The sequence below is a fragment of the Pseudopipra pipra genome, chromosome 11 (assembly GCF_036250125.1).
Source record: "Pseudopipra pipra isolate bDixPip1 chromosome 11, bDixPip1.hap1, whole genome shotgun sequence".
Lineage (NCBI taxonomy): Eukaryota > Metazoa > Chordata > Aves > Passeriformes > Pipridae > Pseudopipra > Pseudopipra pipra.
In genome coordinates this window covers 10,785,281-10,802,710 of record NC_087559.1, presented here as the reverse complement: position 1 = coordinate 10,802,710, position 17,430 = coordinate 10,785,281, and the positions used below count along the sequence as shown (strand labels likewise).

The window sequence follows — 17,430 nt, the reverse complement described above, 5'->3', positions numbered from 1 at the left end:
GTAAGCACATGTGCTGTCTCTTCACTTCCCTTGGCTGGACACCACTGAATCTTCTCCAGGTTTTAACCCTCTCCAGTGTTTTGTATTGGAGACCACAAGTGAAGTTTTTGCCTCCTCATGGTCCTGGGGTCCAGCCTGGAAAATGCCTGAAATCTTCATCCTCCAGCCCAAAATGAGTTGGGATGCCTCCTTGTTTTGTCTTGGCCACTGGGTCCCTCTGATCTGAATTTTCCAAACCTATTCCTATCTGGCACTTGCGTAAATGGGCATGAAGATGTCCTGCATGTGAAACACCTCCCATTACTCTCTGCTGGCCTGTTGCCAGGGTATAATCACGTCCCAGCTCAGCTCATATACACATCCAGCCCTTGCAGCCTCCCGTGGGGCAGCAAGTCCTGGGATCACCTGGCGCCTTTTCAGCAGCTTTGTATCTGCCTTTGTCCCAGGAGAGCAGAGCTGGCAGTACACAGCAGGTGAGGGTCACCAGTGCTATGGATAATAGTGTTCATGCTTTTTTTTGCTGCTATGGCAAATACCTCACCTGATATGTTCTTCATTTGCCTTTTTTTTATGACTGTCACACTGGCAGCTGATAGCCCAGAACTAATGCATCTGGACCTCCTGCCACTTCCAGCAGCAAAGTAGAAGACACAGCTGAATTCCAACATTGTGAAATTAAATCCTGTTAAATTTCCACTCCCCTGGTCCAGGACGAACTTTCCCTGTTGGTGTTTCAGTCTCTCCCTGCCATGGCAACCTTTCTCTATGCTTTGTCTGTCATCAGTATCTTTCTATTTTTATGTCAAGTCCTTCCCAAAGTATTAATCCCAAAGCCGATCTGGGAGATATTTTACTAGAAATCTGCCCTCTGTCCAGTATTTCTCATTTAAGTGCCACCTGCTTTCTAGTTGCTCATGTCCTTTACAGTTCTCCTTTTAAACTTCATCTTCCACTGAAGTACTTGTTTCCTGTGGTGTGTCTTATCTCATGTACTGTGTTTATCTGGGTGAAGATCTGACACATAGGCTTGATCTACAGAAATGACTTATTTTATTCACAGGCGAGGTTGCCTGGGTATGAACTGTGCTTGGTAAGTGCCACGTTTATTTATTTTTCAGTTGCACCCACATCATCTATTTGTTTTCTTTCCTTCAGACTGTTTTCTAAAGCCTGAGTAATGCTGATGTCAGCCTAGCAGGCTCGTCGCTGCCTGAATCCTGTCTCCTGGCCAAACTTTTAAACTCAGGCACTGGATTTGCTGTTGTGGTTGCAGAGAAAGAACCTCCCTCCTTTCTTAAGGGTCTCTGCAGCCAAAACAGCAAATTCTTTCACTGGTGCTTCCAGAGGTCTGGAATGGGCATGATCCAGTCTTTCCCTCACCTCACACATGTCTGACTGTCTTTGTAATCAGCTAGTACACCTAAATAATCACAGCTTTAGAATCTGTTCCCTTTTCCAGTGAGAGCTGGCAAGTCATTGAAACCTCAGATCCTGCTGCTGCATTGATGTCACGCTGCAAGATAATAACTTCGGTTGTGATGGCACAGCACTAAAGTCTGGGCTGCAGGGGGAAAGGAAGGAGGGCGCATGATGCCTTTTTGAGCTCCAAGGGGAAGTCTGTTGCACAGGAGACTCAAAAATGTGCCTGAGCTCCCTTTCAGGCTCATCTCGTTCAGTGATTTCTGGTCAGGGTCTCTTAGCATGGGAGTTTTGCTCTCTTGCTCTGCATCACTGCTATTCCCTTGTCTCACACTTTGGAGATGCAAAGGACAAATGTGATACTTCCTTCTGCCCGTCTCAGTGAAAAACATTTTGGATTTGCATCACAGATATACACTGTTTTGATACTTCTTACCCAAATAGTGATCCAGCAGCTGCCAAGGGTTGATATTTTTTCCCCTTGAGAAAGTTGATATGCCTTGGCTAAGCAACGTCGCTGCTTTCAGATGCAATTGTGGCAATGCTAAATTTCCAAGCATTGCCACTGCATGTGGTGGAATCTGGGAACCTCAGTAACAAGCTGTAAAGTCAGGAGAAAAGCCAGGATGTGAAGATCTTGGCAGCTCCTCCATGATGGAATATCCTGCTGTACTCAGGGCCATGGTGCCAAAATGCAGCACAAACCATTGATTTACTTGGATGATACTCCCTCCTCAACACTGTCATTTATTTCAGTATTCCTTGGCCTTCCCAAACTAGAGTCCCAAAATAGGGAGAAAGCCCAGAATGGGAACAAGCTGTGGGATTTTTTTTGAGTGATAAGGTGGTTGGGATGAGGCAGCTGAGGAAGTGGGGGTTTGTGTTCAGCTTGGGCCTGAGCTGTGTTCATAGAGCTGCATGATGAGGACCCAGGGTCTGATGATGGGAGAGGACTGGCAGAGGAGTGCATGAGCAGTGATGTTACAGGGTCAGGGCTGAAAGATGGTGAATAAGAGATGACTACATCTTGGGGTCATGGGGCAGATCTGTGTTAGATGACAAAGCTTGATCTTAGTGGGGCTGGACTCTGCTAAATCACCATCTACAGCCTGCTACTGGCTCAAGAGGATCGCAGCAGCCCTGGCCTGCTTACCACTGTGATGGCCAGTGTAGCTCTGCCAGGTCATCCCACATGTTTTTGGGATGCTTTGGGCACAGGCAGCCTGGGCTTTTCTCTGTTCACTCACACGCTGCAGCCACTCTGATCCAGCCCTGCAGAGAATGGACACTCTGGTCCCATGGGACACACATGCATACCAGCTGCTGCCCTCCCATGCACTGGTGCCTCATGGAGCTGTGCTGGGCTGCAGCTGCATCTCCCCATGTGCCATGGGGCTTAACACTGGCTTCAAAAGTCATCGTTGTGGCCCAGCCAGGATCCCGTTTGCTTTTCTCCTTGGGACGCTGTGTGTAGTGAGAGCAGACATTTTTCTGAGGGGGGAGACTTTCTGCAGTGGAGCCTTGTAAAATCCTGCCACTGGGCCAGACACTCTGAAGGGTTTGGCAGTGCCCTGGCAGGGATGGTGTCATTGCTTTGGAGTGCATGTCAGGATGCAGTGAGTGTGGAGTGCCGGTGTCTTCCCCCCGCCAGCTCAGCACTCCAGGCCTCCTCCAGCTGCACAGGAGCAGCCTGACAGGGGATTTTTCCTTTTTTTTTCCTCTTTCCCTTTTGTTCTGGAACCTTGTGCAGCAAGACCATAGCAGGGATCCCAGGGGGTTTGCTGCTAACCAGAGAAGACGCCTCATTCTCTAACAGTTCTTGCGCTGGGGAAAGGCTGGAGGAAATACATTTTGGAGCATTTCTGCTGGGGCTGTTGGCAAGAGTCCTGCAAGGTGCAGCAGCCACTGGCCAGGCTGGTTCCTCTGAAGAAAAGAGGACTGAAAGGTCAGAGCATGGATGTGACCTGCCCAACCTCTGCTCCCTCCCCACTCTACTGCGGATTTGCCTTTTGTTCAGCCCAAACAGCCTCCTGCCGAGCCAGTGTTCCTCCAGGGCCGTGACCTGACGCTGCACCAGACACTGAAGCCTTTCCCTGGGACGTTTCTGCCCCCCCTTGCACAGCACCAGCACAAGCTATTTGCATTCTAGCAGCTTTAAGTCAGCCTGAACCACCCAGGGTTTGCTTCTGTCCTAGGGAGAAAGGTTCTGGTTGATGCACGTGTTAATCTCGAAAACAAACACCTCTGCATTGTTTTTACTAAATATAGGACCAGTGTCTGCTGTGGTGCAGGGTGCTACAGGCAGCCCACAGTGGGGTCACTCTCCTACATCGAATAGGAGTTTATCAGGCCCAGACAGGAAAGAGACTCAAGTTTAATGGTCTCTGCTTGCAGATTTGAGCTGCAGCAAGTTGAGTTTTCAGGGCTGATCTCATTCCCTGTCATTTGCAGAGGGCTGAGCCTGGAAATGTGAAAAGAGGCCCCTCTGGGACAAGCATCTCAGCCCAGTACTGTACGTTGGATTTTCTGCTTATCTCTCATTAGCATAGATGCCATTTCACCCTCCTGTGGGGTAACTGATACAGGAGATTGAGGAAGAAACTGTAACTTCTCGTTGAGTCACATCTTGATCAATCCAGTCCTGCAGGAAGTGTCATTTCCCACGGACGCGCAAGCATTCAGGCACTGCTGATGAAATCTTGTGAGATCAGGCAGTCACTTCCTCCTAATTGCAGCTCTAGGAATGAATAATCTTTAGCTTAGATCCTGGTTATTTCGTGCTTTGGAGCAGTTTTCATTTAAGCAAAATACAAGCACATGAAAATGGAGATGGGATCTGGATTTTTCCTACTGGTTATTTTGGTTATACAGATACCATCTGGGGCTTGTATAACAAATTTGGTTTTGTTTGGTGATGGTCAGTGAACAAAAAGATCCAGAGCCTCAAACTGTCAGGCAAAACCCCTCTATTAGAAACCTTCATGTTGCTAGAAATGGCTTGTGTCACATGCTTTTCCCAGGAATTTGGAGGACTGGAAGAGCCTCCCAGGCCACAATCTCCTGAACAATGGTTCCTATCATCCCCTTCAGAAATAACATCTTCTTTTTCTTTTTAAAACTCATGAGTGTGATTTCTTCTGTGGAAGCCAAGTCTAGGCCTGCACAACCCCCATGGTTAGAAACCTCATGTTAAAACTCCTGTGACATCCTCTGCCAACAGGGAGGGTCAGAGACACGAAGCAGAGTGAGTTGTGGGACAGCTACTTGAAGGTATTACTGCAAGCGAGAACTGTGCTCCTGCCATGGCTGGCTCCCTGTATTAGGTTTGGGATATCCAGGCCACATGGTTCTGTTCATGCTGTGCTGGAAACATGTCTCTAGGGCCAAGGAATGGCAGCTGAAGCAGATGCTTCATAGCCTGGAAGGTGGTTGCATCCCTGCATAATTTATGAGCACGAGAGCTTGAGCAGCTGTCACCAACTGAGTGTCCAGTGCCACATTCATACCTGGCCAGATCCAACCTTAGGTTTGGTGCTGCTGCAAATCAACCTCTGAAATGAAACCAGCCAATCTGCAGAGCAGGGAAGGGGCAATGACTGCTTGGGTGGCTGTCTTCAGCTTCAAACACCAGAGGAGATGGTGCTGGTTTAGAAGGGAAGAAAAAAAAATAAATAGCAAAAATGAACTTAAATTGATTTACTAGTCAGACAAAGCACCTGACCAATTTCTCTATTTCTGTCCACATCTCTGAGCCTGGAAGTGCAAACTCAGAGCCTGGGAGGACTCAGCACAGAGCTGCTGGTGTTGGATCTACCCCTTCCCTCTGCCAAGCACAGATGCCATCTCATCCCTCACAGGGCTGTGGAAATGCTGACTGAGGTCCTGTCTCCTCCTGGGTCATTCCCTCAACAATGCAGCCTGCACACAGTGGCATTTCCCAAATGCACATGGATCAAACTGTTCCCAGTTGCTCTTGAAATTGTAACAAGATGTAATCTTTATTTATGGTCTTTTATTTGTTAAAGATTAGGTCTGGATCTTTTGAATCCTAGCTGCAGATTTTGTTAAAATGTAAGAGGGAGGGACAAGAATTGCTCGAACGTTGCTTTCAGGTGGATTTATTTGTCTCTTCTCAGGAGATGTTGCCTTATTCCAGCTTGAGCATCTCCAGAGAAGGTGAGGGAAGCAGACTCTTCCAACTCCTCTGATTTTTCTCACTCCTTTTCCAGCCTCAGAAGACGGAGCTATGAGATCCACCTGGCAGGGGAAGGCCGGTCGCAGCCCACTCCAGGCCCTGTATGAGAGTAACCAGGTAAGAGGAAGGGGAGATGGAGATGATGAGGTGAAGATGGAGTGGAGTGCCAGGCACTGACCCTTTCTTTCACCCCTCTGGCGTGCAGGACGCTGTGCCGTCGTCAACTACCCCCAAGGTCCTCACATCTGAACCTCTGGTTGTGTCCAAAAGACAAGACCACACTGCTTTGGGGAGTAACTGTTCATACAAACCACTTATGGCCCTTGCCGGTACTCGGGCAAATGATTTCATTACCAGTGGGCTGAGCCATAGGTGGGCAAACCTGGGAGATTTCACCGTCTGAGGAATTCAAAGCCAATTCTGGGCTGTCAATGCAGGGAAAGAGCATCATTGCTGCCCTTTCTGAGCTAATAATTGATAGATGTTTCTGTGTTGGGTGATGCATATATACACACACACATACATATATGCATATCTAAATATTTTTATATAAATATTTTTAGGTACTCAGCCATGAGGGATTTACAATCCTGGGACGTCTCAGGCCTGTTTGTCACCCTCAGTTGTGCCGTCTACATCTCCTGAAAAATTGGCAGCCTGGGCAGAGATCATCCCCTCCAGGGATTAGTGGGTCCCTCCCTGTGCAAGGGTCTGCAACAGGACAAGCCATGATCGCTGCTTGACACAGAGAGCACTTGCATCCCAGCCAGCATCAGGGAAGGTGTCCTGCTTGCCCTTCACAGTGGGGTTTGTGGCTGAAACTGCAAAAGGTGTTTGTTTCCTTCTGCTGTGTTTCCCCTCTGGGCGGGCAGTTTTCCCCTCCTGCAGCCACACTTGTCTTTGCAGAGGGATCCTCGCCCACAGCTTCCCTGCAGAAAGTCCTACAGGAAACCACCCTCCAACTGGTGCAACAGGCTGGGCCTTGCCACATGCCCCAGGCACCAAATGTGCCCTTCATCTCCCCGTGTCCGTGGGGCTGTCATCTCCTGCAGGGCATAGGGCGATGCTGGTGGTCCCTGCAGTGGGCTGCCATCCCTGCTGCCTCCCCACTGCCCATCAGCACTGCCCCATGCAGGTGGAGCTGGATCTCCTCTCCAGATGTGATGCTTTGTGTTACTGTCTAGGTTGATGCTTTTATGCCTATAAGCAGCCGAAGTACGTTTGCTCTCTGAAAAATGGCAAATATGGACTTCCTTGACCACGCTGCCGGCAAACCTTAATGCTGCTGGAATGTCATGGTGTTATTTCCTTAAAAGTCATGCTTAATTTCCCTGGCTTTTAAAGAGAAGGAAATGAAGGGAACAATTTTGCTCTGAAATAACTGCAAGACGAGCACTTATTCCAGTGGGCGGCTGTTGAAAAGTAGTCACATTTATTTGTTGCCATGCCTGCAGACAGTGTCTGTCTGTCTGTCTGTCTCTCTGGTCCAATAGCTTTGAATTATGCAAGTGCAGGGAAAAACACCTGAAAAAAAATCACATTGTTAAAATGCCTCTTTTTTTTTTTAAGCCCTTGCAAAAAGAGTTTCCAATTTTAAAAGGCTACAGGGAGGCTCCAAACAAAAGAAATTTCTATTGAAAGGTTTGGCTGTGTCACAAGACGTACCATGAGAATGCCTCTTCAGCTATGGTTATCACCTCCCTAGGTGCTGTATTTTCTTCATAGCCAAGTAGCTAACAATGTCAGAGTCATATTTTGGTGGCAGTTAGCATCTGTTCACCTGCGTTTCCTCCATCTGAGCATTTTCCCTTATTATCCCCCTATTGGAAGGAGCAGGGATGGGATGCTTTCTCCTACCCCTGTCTCAGGTTACTGCACATGCAGGTTCCTGGAGAAAGTAGTTGCTAAGGTGACCCAGACAATGTTCTTTCCTTTGCGGAAATGAGATCCAAAAGGGTCTGAGTGTGGTTCATTCCTTGCAGGAGGAGCTTTTAGCCCAGGTGTTAGTGCCTCTCTGAAGGAGACAAGTCCGCTGGATCATCCACAGGCTGGACAGTTTATCTCAGTATCCCAGCTTCTTTAAGGAGCTTTACAAACCCTGCCTCTCCCAGGCTCTGGTGCCTCCCAAACCAACTTACAGTCCCTCAGGAAGCAGTGAGAGTGCACCTGAATCTTAGCAAAGGGCGTGCCTAGGCCGTGACAGCTGTCAGCAGCAAGGATGGAGGGACCAAGGACACAGCCTGCCCTTGCCCTCATTTGGAGGTTGCCACGTCTCTGTGGGTGGCAGAGCTGTTTGCTGTGGCACCCTGGGACACTGACAGGACTGTCTTCACAACCCCAAAGAGGAACCCCCCGTTGTTTTGCGACATGGCAGTAATTACACAGCATCAGAGCAAGAGCCCTGTGGGATCAGAGCCATCCCGGGTCGGCCGGCGTGTGGTGGAGCCGTTAGTGGTCATCACCCGGACAAGGCTGTTCCCAGCAATGATGAACACAAAACCTCCCAAGCCCTGTGAGCAAAACAGGGAGTGAGTGGGTAGGAGGAAGAGGGGGCCTTCCTCTTCTGACTTCCTGGTAATGATTTTCCTTCCCTAGATGTTTTAATGACATTTGGGGATTTCTGATGAAAACCATGACAGGAAAGGTCACATCCCCAAATCTGAAGGGAGGGTTTCAGCTGGGCAGTGGTTAGGGGGTTGTGGGCTCCTCAGAAGCCAGTGCAGCAGCTACCAGGCCTTGATGCAAGAGTCAAAAGGGATAAATGACCATGTCTTAATTCCTCATCCCTGTGATAAAGGAAACTGTGACCAGAGCTGAGGCATTGGAATGGCCTGTGTAGAAAAAGTCCCTCAGTAGAAGGAACTCAAAGCCGTCAGAGAGGGTCCCACCACCATCTGCAGCAGCCCCTTGCTCCTCCTCTTGCCACCCCACCTCACCTCCAGCTCCCCACCTACTCCCCAGGCTTGGACTGTCAGCTTTAAAGACCAATTCCCTCTGCCTTTCCTTGGCAGCACATCCATGCCTTTTCCGTCATGCATACCTGAACGTGTGTTCCACTCTTGGGTGGGGCGTTCACAGCAAGCCCATGGGTGTAGGTGTCAGTGCAAAGCAGAAATGCCCCATAGAAGCAGGAGGGGCCCTGTGCCAGCAAACAGGCTGCAGTGTCTGCCCTGGGGCCGTGCATGTCCCCCAGGCTGGTGTAAGGGAGAACACATTAGGTCAGTGCGTGCGGGGATGCTTTTAAAAGATACTCCCTTATTGACCCTCTCTGCACTACTTGTTCTTCCCTCACCCCCTTTGACTTGTATCTTTACCCAGCTCTTCATCCTATTTTGTCCTCCCTTTTGCCCCCAGCCTGTCCAAGGATTAAATGCACCAAATCAAGTTGTGTTCAAAGCCAATGCTGTCCCCAAAAATCCTGCATGAGTGACTGCCAAACCCAGGAAAGGGGAAGGAATGGAGACAATTGTGGGCCAAGTCTTGTGTGTAGGCCACAGTTATCTTGGGCAAACTGGTGACCATCTCTGTTGGTTCTTTTCTCCCCAGTTTGAGCAATCGACACTGCAGGCGATTCACCGTCAGAGACGGGAGACGTTGAACAGTGTCTGCAACCGTTACACCCGCAAGAGGCGCCTCCTGCAGCGGGATGACCTGCGGCATTTGGTGGTGGATGACACGCATGGGCTGCTCTACTGCTACGTGCCCAAAGTGGCCTGCACTAACTGGAAACGGGTGATGATGGTCCTGACGGGGCAAGGCAAGTACAAGGACCCACTGGAAATCCCTGCCCACGAGGCCCATGTCCCATCCAACCTGCGCACCCTCTCTGAGTACAGCGTTTCCGAGATCAACTACCGCCTGCGCAGCTACCTCAAGTTCGTCTTCGTGCGGGAGCCCTTCGAGCGCCTGGTCTCAGCCTACCGCAACAAGTTCACCCTCAGCTACAACCAGGCCTTCCACAAGCACTACGGGACCAAGATCATCCGGCGGCACCGGCAGAAGCCTAGCAACAAGGCCCTGGAGCGCGGGGACGACGTGCGCTTTGAGGAGTTCGTCTACTACCTGCTGGATCCACGGACGCAGAAGGAGGGGCCCTTCAATGAGCACTGGGAGCGGGTGCACTCGCTCTGCCACCCCTGCATCATCCACTACGACGTGGTGGGCAAGTATGAGACCTTGGCTGAAGATGCCAACTACATCCTCCAGCTGATTGGGGCCGACACAACTGTCAAATTCCCAGCTTCATCCAAGACAACCAGGACCACGGACGACATGACGGCCCAGTTCTTCCAGGACATTAACCCCTTCTACCAAAGGAGACTTTTTAATTTATACAAAATGGACTACTTGCTCTTCAATTACTCCATCCCCTCATACCTCCGCATCCGATGAGACAGGGGCTGGTGGGGAGAGGTGAGGGAGAGCTGGATAACTCTCATCTTGCCGCAATTCCTCTCCTCCCACCTTGTGCTCATCTCTTGGTTGACTTCTTCCCTGTGCCCTCTCACTAGGGTCTGCTCCACATCCTGATGCCTTATTCATGCATGGTCTGGAGGGAGGACACTTCTCAAAACACTGAGTCTGGAGTTTTTCCTTTCCTATCCCTCCCACCCTTCAATATCTACAGGGAATGGTGGTGGGACTGGAAACTGCTGGGTAGGAGGGCTTGCCTTGGTTGGGGACTTTCTTCTAACTAAGGGACTCCTCTGTAGATCCAAGTCTTGGGAAGGCTCCTTTTTTGGGCAGGATCCCTTCAGGTCTTTCTCCTCCTTTCTGGGCTGTTCAGGAGCAGACATGGTGTCTTGGGGGTCAGGGTGGAGTGTGTCAGAGACTTGCATAGAACCAGAAATAAAGCAATAATTTAATGTGACTTTTTCCTTTTGTTGAAAATTGCTCCCACCTTTTCTTTTCCCCTTGTTCTCCTCCATCCTTGTCCCACTTCTCCCACCATCCCCCATTGCTGGAGAAGGCAGAGATGTGTCACTCTGACCACACATTTCTCCCTGACAATACCTAGAGGGCTTTTTTGTTCCTCTCCGTGTGCTCTCAGTTTGAATACAAAATACACCAAAGAGAGTGAGAGGACATGTTTGCAGCAGGTCCACAGTGCTTTCTCCTGACTCCAAAAGCAGAAAAGTGTCTCTATATGTTTGTGTCTGTCTGTGTGTACGTGTGCATGTCTGTGTGTCTGTATTTGAGAAAAAATTGAGGATAAAAACAGGGAGAGAGACACCTAGAGGGAAACAACCCTTTGCCTGGCTGCCTTTGGACAATCATTCCTTGAATTGAAAAAGGGGAGGATGGGGTGAAACACAAAAGAAAATGACAAACCTAGCCCTAGGATTTTAAATTAAAACCAGTCCAAGGAGCCGTATTTCTTTAAAACCGTATTTCAGTCTTCCCTCTTTTCTGTTTGGCTTTGGCTCGGTGACTGCCTTTGTAAATAAATACACTGGTTAGAGATGCTGTAGAGTGTCTCTGCTGGCTCAACTGCAAACACTTGACTTATTAGTGCAATACAATGGGAGGTTTTATAAAATTATAGTGCTCTCAGGCTCTTTCAAAAACAATGTTTCCATCTAACAACTTTCAGCTGTTATATCTTAACCTTTTTCCTCTCTGCCTCTGATTGGCACCTACATGCTGACACTCCCTCCTTGCTTGCTGCATTTGGAGATTGGGTTTAGCAAAGCAATGAAAAAGAAAAGCAAATGAAACTGCTGGTGATCCTGGCAGTCTGACTGATTCTCCCAGTCTGGACTAGAGATCTCGCAGAAATGGCCTTTCTCATGCTGTCTTAGTATCTCCCTGCCTAGCTGAAACACAAAGCACAAAAACAGATTATATGATGCAACAAATTTCATCGGCAGCATTCAGGCTTGGAGAGCATTCCTCCTGCTTTCTCAGGAGTCTCGTGTTCCCTTGCTTAGCACTGCCTCTGCTTGGAAGAGTAATTGTTCAAGTCTCCACAAGATCTTTTCATTCCTTTTGGTCATGAATCATAATGTGGGGTCAGTTGCAGAGTCACAAAGGGACAGATTTTTGGATGGATTTCTTTTTTTTTTTCCTTTTCCTAAATACTGTTCCCTGCAGGTACCTCTAAACAGCTGATGGCACAATGAGTGGCAAGGATAGATAGGCTTGCTCCCTGCTCTCTGTGAGTGTTTAGGCAACATCTGGCTGTCTGGGAGCCCCTTTGGGCTCTCTTTGGTGTGAAAGTGAGGGAAGGGCAAGCTCTGGGCTTTGTTCTTTAGCCAGTTTCTAGTCTTTGCTGCAATGGTGACAATGGGGAGATGGTCCCAGCCATGAACAACTGTTTGATCGGCAGCCTGTTCCTGGCATCCCCATCAGTCCTGACCCATTGACCCAAACAACAGCCCAGCCACACGTGTATGGAGCGACTTCAGCCCTCCAGCCCCAGCCACAGGCTGCTGAAGGCAATACCCTTTAACAAGGCATCTTCTGGGTCATGTAGGACCTTTGGAAATAGCCACTTCTGGGCTTTTTCTGTAAAAACCCAACAAAAAACGTCCACAGTCCAACCCTTTTAGGTCATACCCTTGGCTTCTTCCCTGCCTGCGTCTCGCTTTCCAGAGCAAAACCTGCCCGAGCAAACAAAAAAAAAAAAAAAAAAAAAAAAAAAAAAAAGAGCCACTTTGTGAACACTTTGTGTTCACTTTGTGTTTGTGAACACTTTCAGCCCGGGCTGGAGCTTTCCGGGTCTGGAAACGCTCCGGCCGTGCCAAAGCCGAACAGCCGGGACTGGGACGCTCCGGGACTGGGGTCGGGATGCTGCGGGGACGGGATGCTGCGGCCCTCCCGGCAGGCACGGCCCTCCCCCTCCCCAGTCCCACTGAAAGCGCTGGAGGACGGGAGCAGGACGGAGCTAGGAGGACCCCGTGTGACCGATGATCCCAACTACAGGCGGTGTAAGTGTGCTGGGAATGATTTCTCTGAGGGATCCTGATTGCTTGTGGCGTTTTTAACTCTTTCATTGCGTTCCTTTTTCTTTTTAGAGGAGAAAATACCAAGGAACCCTCGGTCACCTCTGAAGTGTAATTGGATTTCGTTTACGCCTCTACTTGGAAGTGGGAATGTGGCAGTGCCTGATGTGCCACAAGGGCATGGAATACAAGGGAATACCTGGGGTCTGCCCTCCAGGAACATGGAGCAGAGGAGTGTTCCTGGAAGGAAGAGAGTGGTCTGGTGATGAAGGGCACAAATGCACCGCTGGGATCTCAAACATGACCAACATGCAGTCCTGTGGGATGTGTCTGTCTTAGTGGCAATGGAGCTTTGGTTCAACTGGCCTGTGGGACTACACACCTTGTACTGTGGTGTGCTTTTGCCAAGGTTTGACAATGAGTGGAGGTGAAGACTCTTCTCAGGCAGCCTCAAGAGCAGCGAGGTGAAGACAGACCCAACCATCCCACCAGGAATGAGCTCATCTGCTGCCACCTGGAGAAGGAGCAAAGGGTTAACCCCAAGGGCAGCAGGGACATTTCTATCTGTACATGGACTTCTTTCAGTGCCCTTAAATACAAGCCTTACACTGCCAAGAAAAAAAAAAAAACAGCTTGGTATTTCTGCAGGGAAATAAACCTTCCCTGTGGGGCTGGTGCCCAGGGGTTGCTCTCCACCAACCTGCCACATCTGGGGCCTGGCTAGGAGCAGCTGGGCCGTGGACAAGGAAGGATTGGTCCCACAGAAAGCCAAGCAAGGATGCTAGAGGCTGCTAAAGCACTGAAAGGAGCAGAGATCACATAATGGGTGTGGCTGCCACTAAACACCTATCCCATAATGAGGCAGCTCATCTGCTGTGGGGTTTAGGCACTGCATCATGCTGACTGGGCAGTGCCGTTTTCTGCCCAAGCTGGAGTTCTTACATTGGCAGTGATGGGTTTGGGCAGGAGGACTGTGCTGGCAAAGGGAGAGCTGCCATGACAGCACTGCCAGGGTCACCCCAGCTTTGCAAAGGAAGCACAAAGATTAACAGAAAAATCCAAGTTAAACACCATGATCGCACAGGGCTCAGCCTTGGGGAAGGAATAACCTTGCAAACTCTATTTAAACCCTCCCTTCCTAATCCCTCTCATCAGCTGCCTATTAGAAATAAATAATTTAAGCAGCAAAGCATGGCCATTGCCATATGAAGTAGCATTGAGACTTCTGAGTCACAGAGTGCCTGTGTCACAGAGCCAAGATGGGGCATGTACAGCATGGGCATGCCTGGGGGTAAGTGCCAGTCCTGGCCTTGCTGAAGTGAGGACCCTGGTAGTAATATCCCTCCACCCTCAGAAAGGCAGCTGGTACCATGGGAGTTCCCATCCTGGCCTCAAACACTGAAAAGCTTGGGGACAAACAACTCCGAATGAGTCGAGTTGGTCCTGGAGTTTGGCTTGGAAGCTACTGGGGAGCTCTCAGAGCACCACGGACACAAAAGATACAAGAACAGCCTCACTTTGGCATGTTTATGTATGCACACTTAGGCAGGGTAAGTAATGATTATACTATAATGTGTAATAGAATTATTGCAAATACTTGAAATATTTATAGGTGATAATACATGCATTGTATGTAATACGAATATATGTATAAAGTATGTATTACAAGAATAATTAAAGAGCATTTATTATTATATTTACATATTATATATTAAGTTATTATATTTGTATATGGTTATAATACTTAATAGGCATTTGGCTTATCTATGTCTACGCATACATATGTGCACTGTATTTATATTTATTATATAAATACAGTGATGCCCCCTAGCATAAAAAAGAGAGTACCTTCCCTTCCTGCAGTGTTGAACTTTGCCACAATCCAACATGGCTTAGCTGTTGATGGAAAGTCTGCCCTTTCCTCTGAGTGCCACTGACAGCTCTACTTGCACCAGAATTAGGAGCATGGAGGGCACTTTGCCTGTGCTGTGGGTATTCCATGCTATGGAGCCGCTGGCCCATCCCTCGTGGCCCATGTGAAGCTGTTGAGTTTCCCCTTCCAGTGGAACAAAATAGAGCTTCAGTAATCAGGAGGTTTCCTTCCAGAGCTTGCTGTGCACCACAGATTGGGTTGTTTACCAGCTGAAGGATTAAATAGACTTCCATTGAAAGCGAAAAAAAAATTGTGTTTTCAAGTATGTCTTGGAAGTGGCGTCTCGCTTGAAGGAGGCTTTTCAGACTTGCTTGTGTTTGCTGGCTGGCACTTCACTTGTCCCTGGTAAGGATGCTGCATCTCAGAGTTTCTGGAAAATTACTGTATTAGGATGGAGGCAGTGACTGGAAGCTGGGGAGGGGAGAAATACAAGTGCTTTGACTGTCCCTGAAAACAAACCCCTGTTCTCATCTGTCTCTACAGATGGTGACAGTCCCTTCTTTGCCTGCAAAGAGAAACTGCTCTGCACCCAGGAATGGGGGAACCCTTTACTGACCTTCCTTCCCAATTCAGCTTGGATCTCCCTGAGGCCCCAACACACTGGCACTGTGGTAGTGCATGGCAGACACCCACTCCCTCCCAAACTCCAGTGCCATTCCTCAGCCCCTGACCCACAACACTTACATCAACCCGAGTTAACTGGGGGACAACTAATGACTGATGGCAGGAGTGAATATAATGGCACTGCTAATACAGTTGGAAATAAAATCAAGGGAGTTTAAACAAAAAAGAAAATTGTATTTTTTCACTCCCCCCTGCTACAGACTGGATTAGTTGACTGATGGCTGCACAGAGCTCAAAACCAGCTGATCTCATTCTTCTGCCAACACTCCACATTTTCCTCTATTCCCCCTAAAGGTTACAACAAGATAAGCCTTCCACTAGCGTCTCACAGCATTTCATGGGTCTCTCAGTCCAGGGCCAGCACTGAGCCCAGATAGGCAGGTCAGCAGACAAGGACTAAAAAGCAGCAAGAAAGAAGCTCTCTTCTCTCACCTCCTCCTTTTTTAAGGATGTTGCTTACTTGGGAGTTACAAGGATTAAATACAAATAAAAGTCACTGTTGGCTCAAACAGAGGTGCTGGTGACTCTGGTGGGGTGGCTGCAGCCTACTGAGAAGCCGAGCACAGTAATGACACAGACACAGCAGCAGAGAAGCCAGGCCCATCACTGGCAATGACTTCCCTGCTGGGTTAGATTAAAGACAGAAATCACTATGAAATGTCCACACCCTGTCTGGGCTCTGCTACCCACATAGGTTTGCCCTGAAACTGTGAATTTTGTGGAGGAAAAGGAGGGAAAGCAACCCCCTCCCCAAATCTCCTCCCCAACAAAATCACTCCAACACAACACCACAGAGAGCATAAAACCAGGTAGGGCCTTCTGTGATGTACTGAAAGCTCTTAAAAGCTGAGGATCCTGCAGGCATTTAAGCACCAAATTTCTGCTTTTAAGGGGAGGGAAGGAGGAGGATGCCTGGATAATTCAGGGGCTTCTGGCCCTGCTGGGATAGCCAGGGCATCCGGTGTCAGAGAGAAGGAGCAGTGCTGACCAGTCACTGGAGGGGCTGGGGGTACTTTCTTAGATGAGCAGGTTCAGATGGAGTTACAGGAATGCTGATCCAGGGTTACATATAACCTTTGTTAGCAAAGGCCCTTTCTCATTCGCACAGGGAAAAAAAAGGAGGAAAGAGAAAGCGTAAACAGTCTGAACAGCCAGATAACTAGCCTCTTGCTGCCCTTAAAAAAAAGGGAAAAAAAATCCCCTTTTATTGAAACCATTTCCTTTGGTTATATCATTTCGCTTGAGGCTGGAAGCAATTTTGAGTCTTAAGTGCACTCCCTGCACTGTGTGCACAAGCACGAGGCTGAAGCTTGGCTGCCCACCAAGGGGTACCATGGAGAACAGCACGTCTTGCTGTGCCCTCTAATCTCCCCACATCAGCTCCAAGCCCCAGTGCCTCCTGCAAGGTGGGAATCCCCCAAGCCCAGCATGGGCAAGCTGCAGCATAGGTCACCCTGGCCCAGCCGAGTCCCACAAGTAGGACACGGATGGCATCCATTATGTGTACCCATCCGTGTCCTCTGTCAACAGTGACAACCAGATTAAGCTGAGTTCTTCCCAGAAATCCCTAATAAAGGGATGTACCAGTACCAGGGCTTTTGCTGCAAGCACATAGAGAAGCAGTTGTGTGTTGGGCAGTGGGAATTGATGTTGGAGTGTGACTGGGGTCCCCTGTAGTCTGCTCGAGCCACAGGCTCCAGTCAGGGCTTTTGCAGGATTGGAGGAAGCAAGGGCAAATCTGTACTATTATGAGGAAAGCAGAAAAAGTTTCACGTGTTCAGGATCCTGTAGAGGTCTGGGGTGTCTTCATCAGCTTGTCTTTAGAACCAGCCTTACCTGGTCCATATGAGCAGCAAAAGCACCAAGCTCCAAAGAAGACCTCTCCAAGGCAGTGGGGGACACGCAGCAAGGAGGAGTGATGGTGGTGAGGCAGGAGGAGTTATTTTCCAGGACTGCTCAAGCCAGTGCCAAATTGGAGGAGCTAATAAAGGTTTATAAAACAAAGCACTAAGCTCAAGTTATTAAAATATATACGTACACATCCCCTAACACAGCACCGTCAAACTGGGGCTGGCAATCAGACGGTCGCTTTGCTTTCCCCGCAAGCCCCCTCAGCTGCTGGGCTGCAATTATCACACGTGGGTGCTCGGGGCTGATGGTGCAGCCGAGCAGAGCCGACAGCACTCAGGCTGCAGCGGGAGATAAAGCAGTGAGGCCCGAGCTGGGGGAGTGTGTGCCTCGAATGCTGAGAGCTCCCCATCGTGAAGCCAGCAGGGGGCAATTTATCCTTCAAAACAAAAAAATGGAAGAGGAAG

General features: G+C 49.1%; 2 protein-coding genes and 1 long non-coding RNA gene across 7 annotated transcripts in view; 1 reads left to right on the top strand and 2 right to left on the bottom strand.

Moving 5' to 3' along the window:
- CHST13 (carbohydrate sulfotransferase 13) overlaps nt 1-10,484 on the top strand; it is a 30,683-nt gene extending 20,199 nt beyond the window's left edge. Inside the window, exons 2-3 of the mRNA XM_064667493.1 lie at nt 5,649-5,731; nt 9,161-10,484. Coding sequence (XP_064523563.1) covers nt 5,649-5,731; nt 9,161-10,006 — 929 coding nt within the window. The 3' untranslated portion in view covers nt 10,007-10,484. The remainder of the gene's footprint in view (nt 1-5,648; nt 5,732-9,160) is intronic.
- Nucleotides 7,030-9,163, bottom strand: LOC135420271 (uncharacterized). The gene is made up of 2 exons (XR_010433437.1): nt 7,280-9,163; nt 7,030-7,138 (listed from the first exon to the last, which is right to left on the bottom strand). It is a non-coding gene; the product is annotated as an uncharacterized LOC135420271 (long non-coding RNA).
- Nucleotides 10,485-14,113: 3,629 nt separating the features above from the next.
- Nucleotides 14,114-17,430, bottom strand: part of SLC41A3 (solute carrier family 41 member 3) — a 30,119-nt gene continuing 26,802 nt past the window's right edge. For 4 of the 5 annotated variants that reach the window (XM_064667488.1, XM_064667490.1, XM_064667491.1 and 1 more), the window contains one exon: nt 14,114-17,096. The gene's annotated coding sequence lies outside the window, so the exon portion shown is untranslated. The remainder of the gene's footprint in view (nt 17,097-17,430) is intronic. The other variant, XM_064667489.1, reaches the window with a different exon arrangement.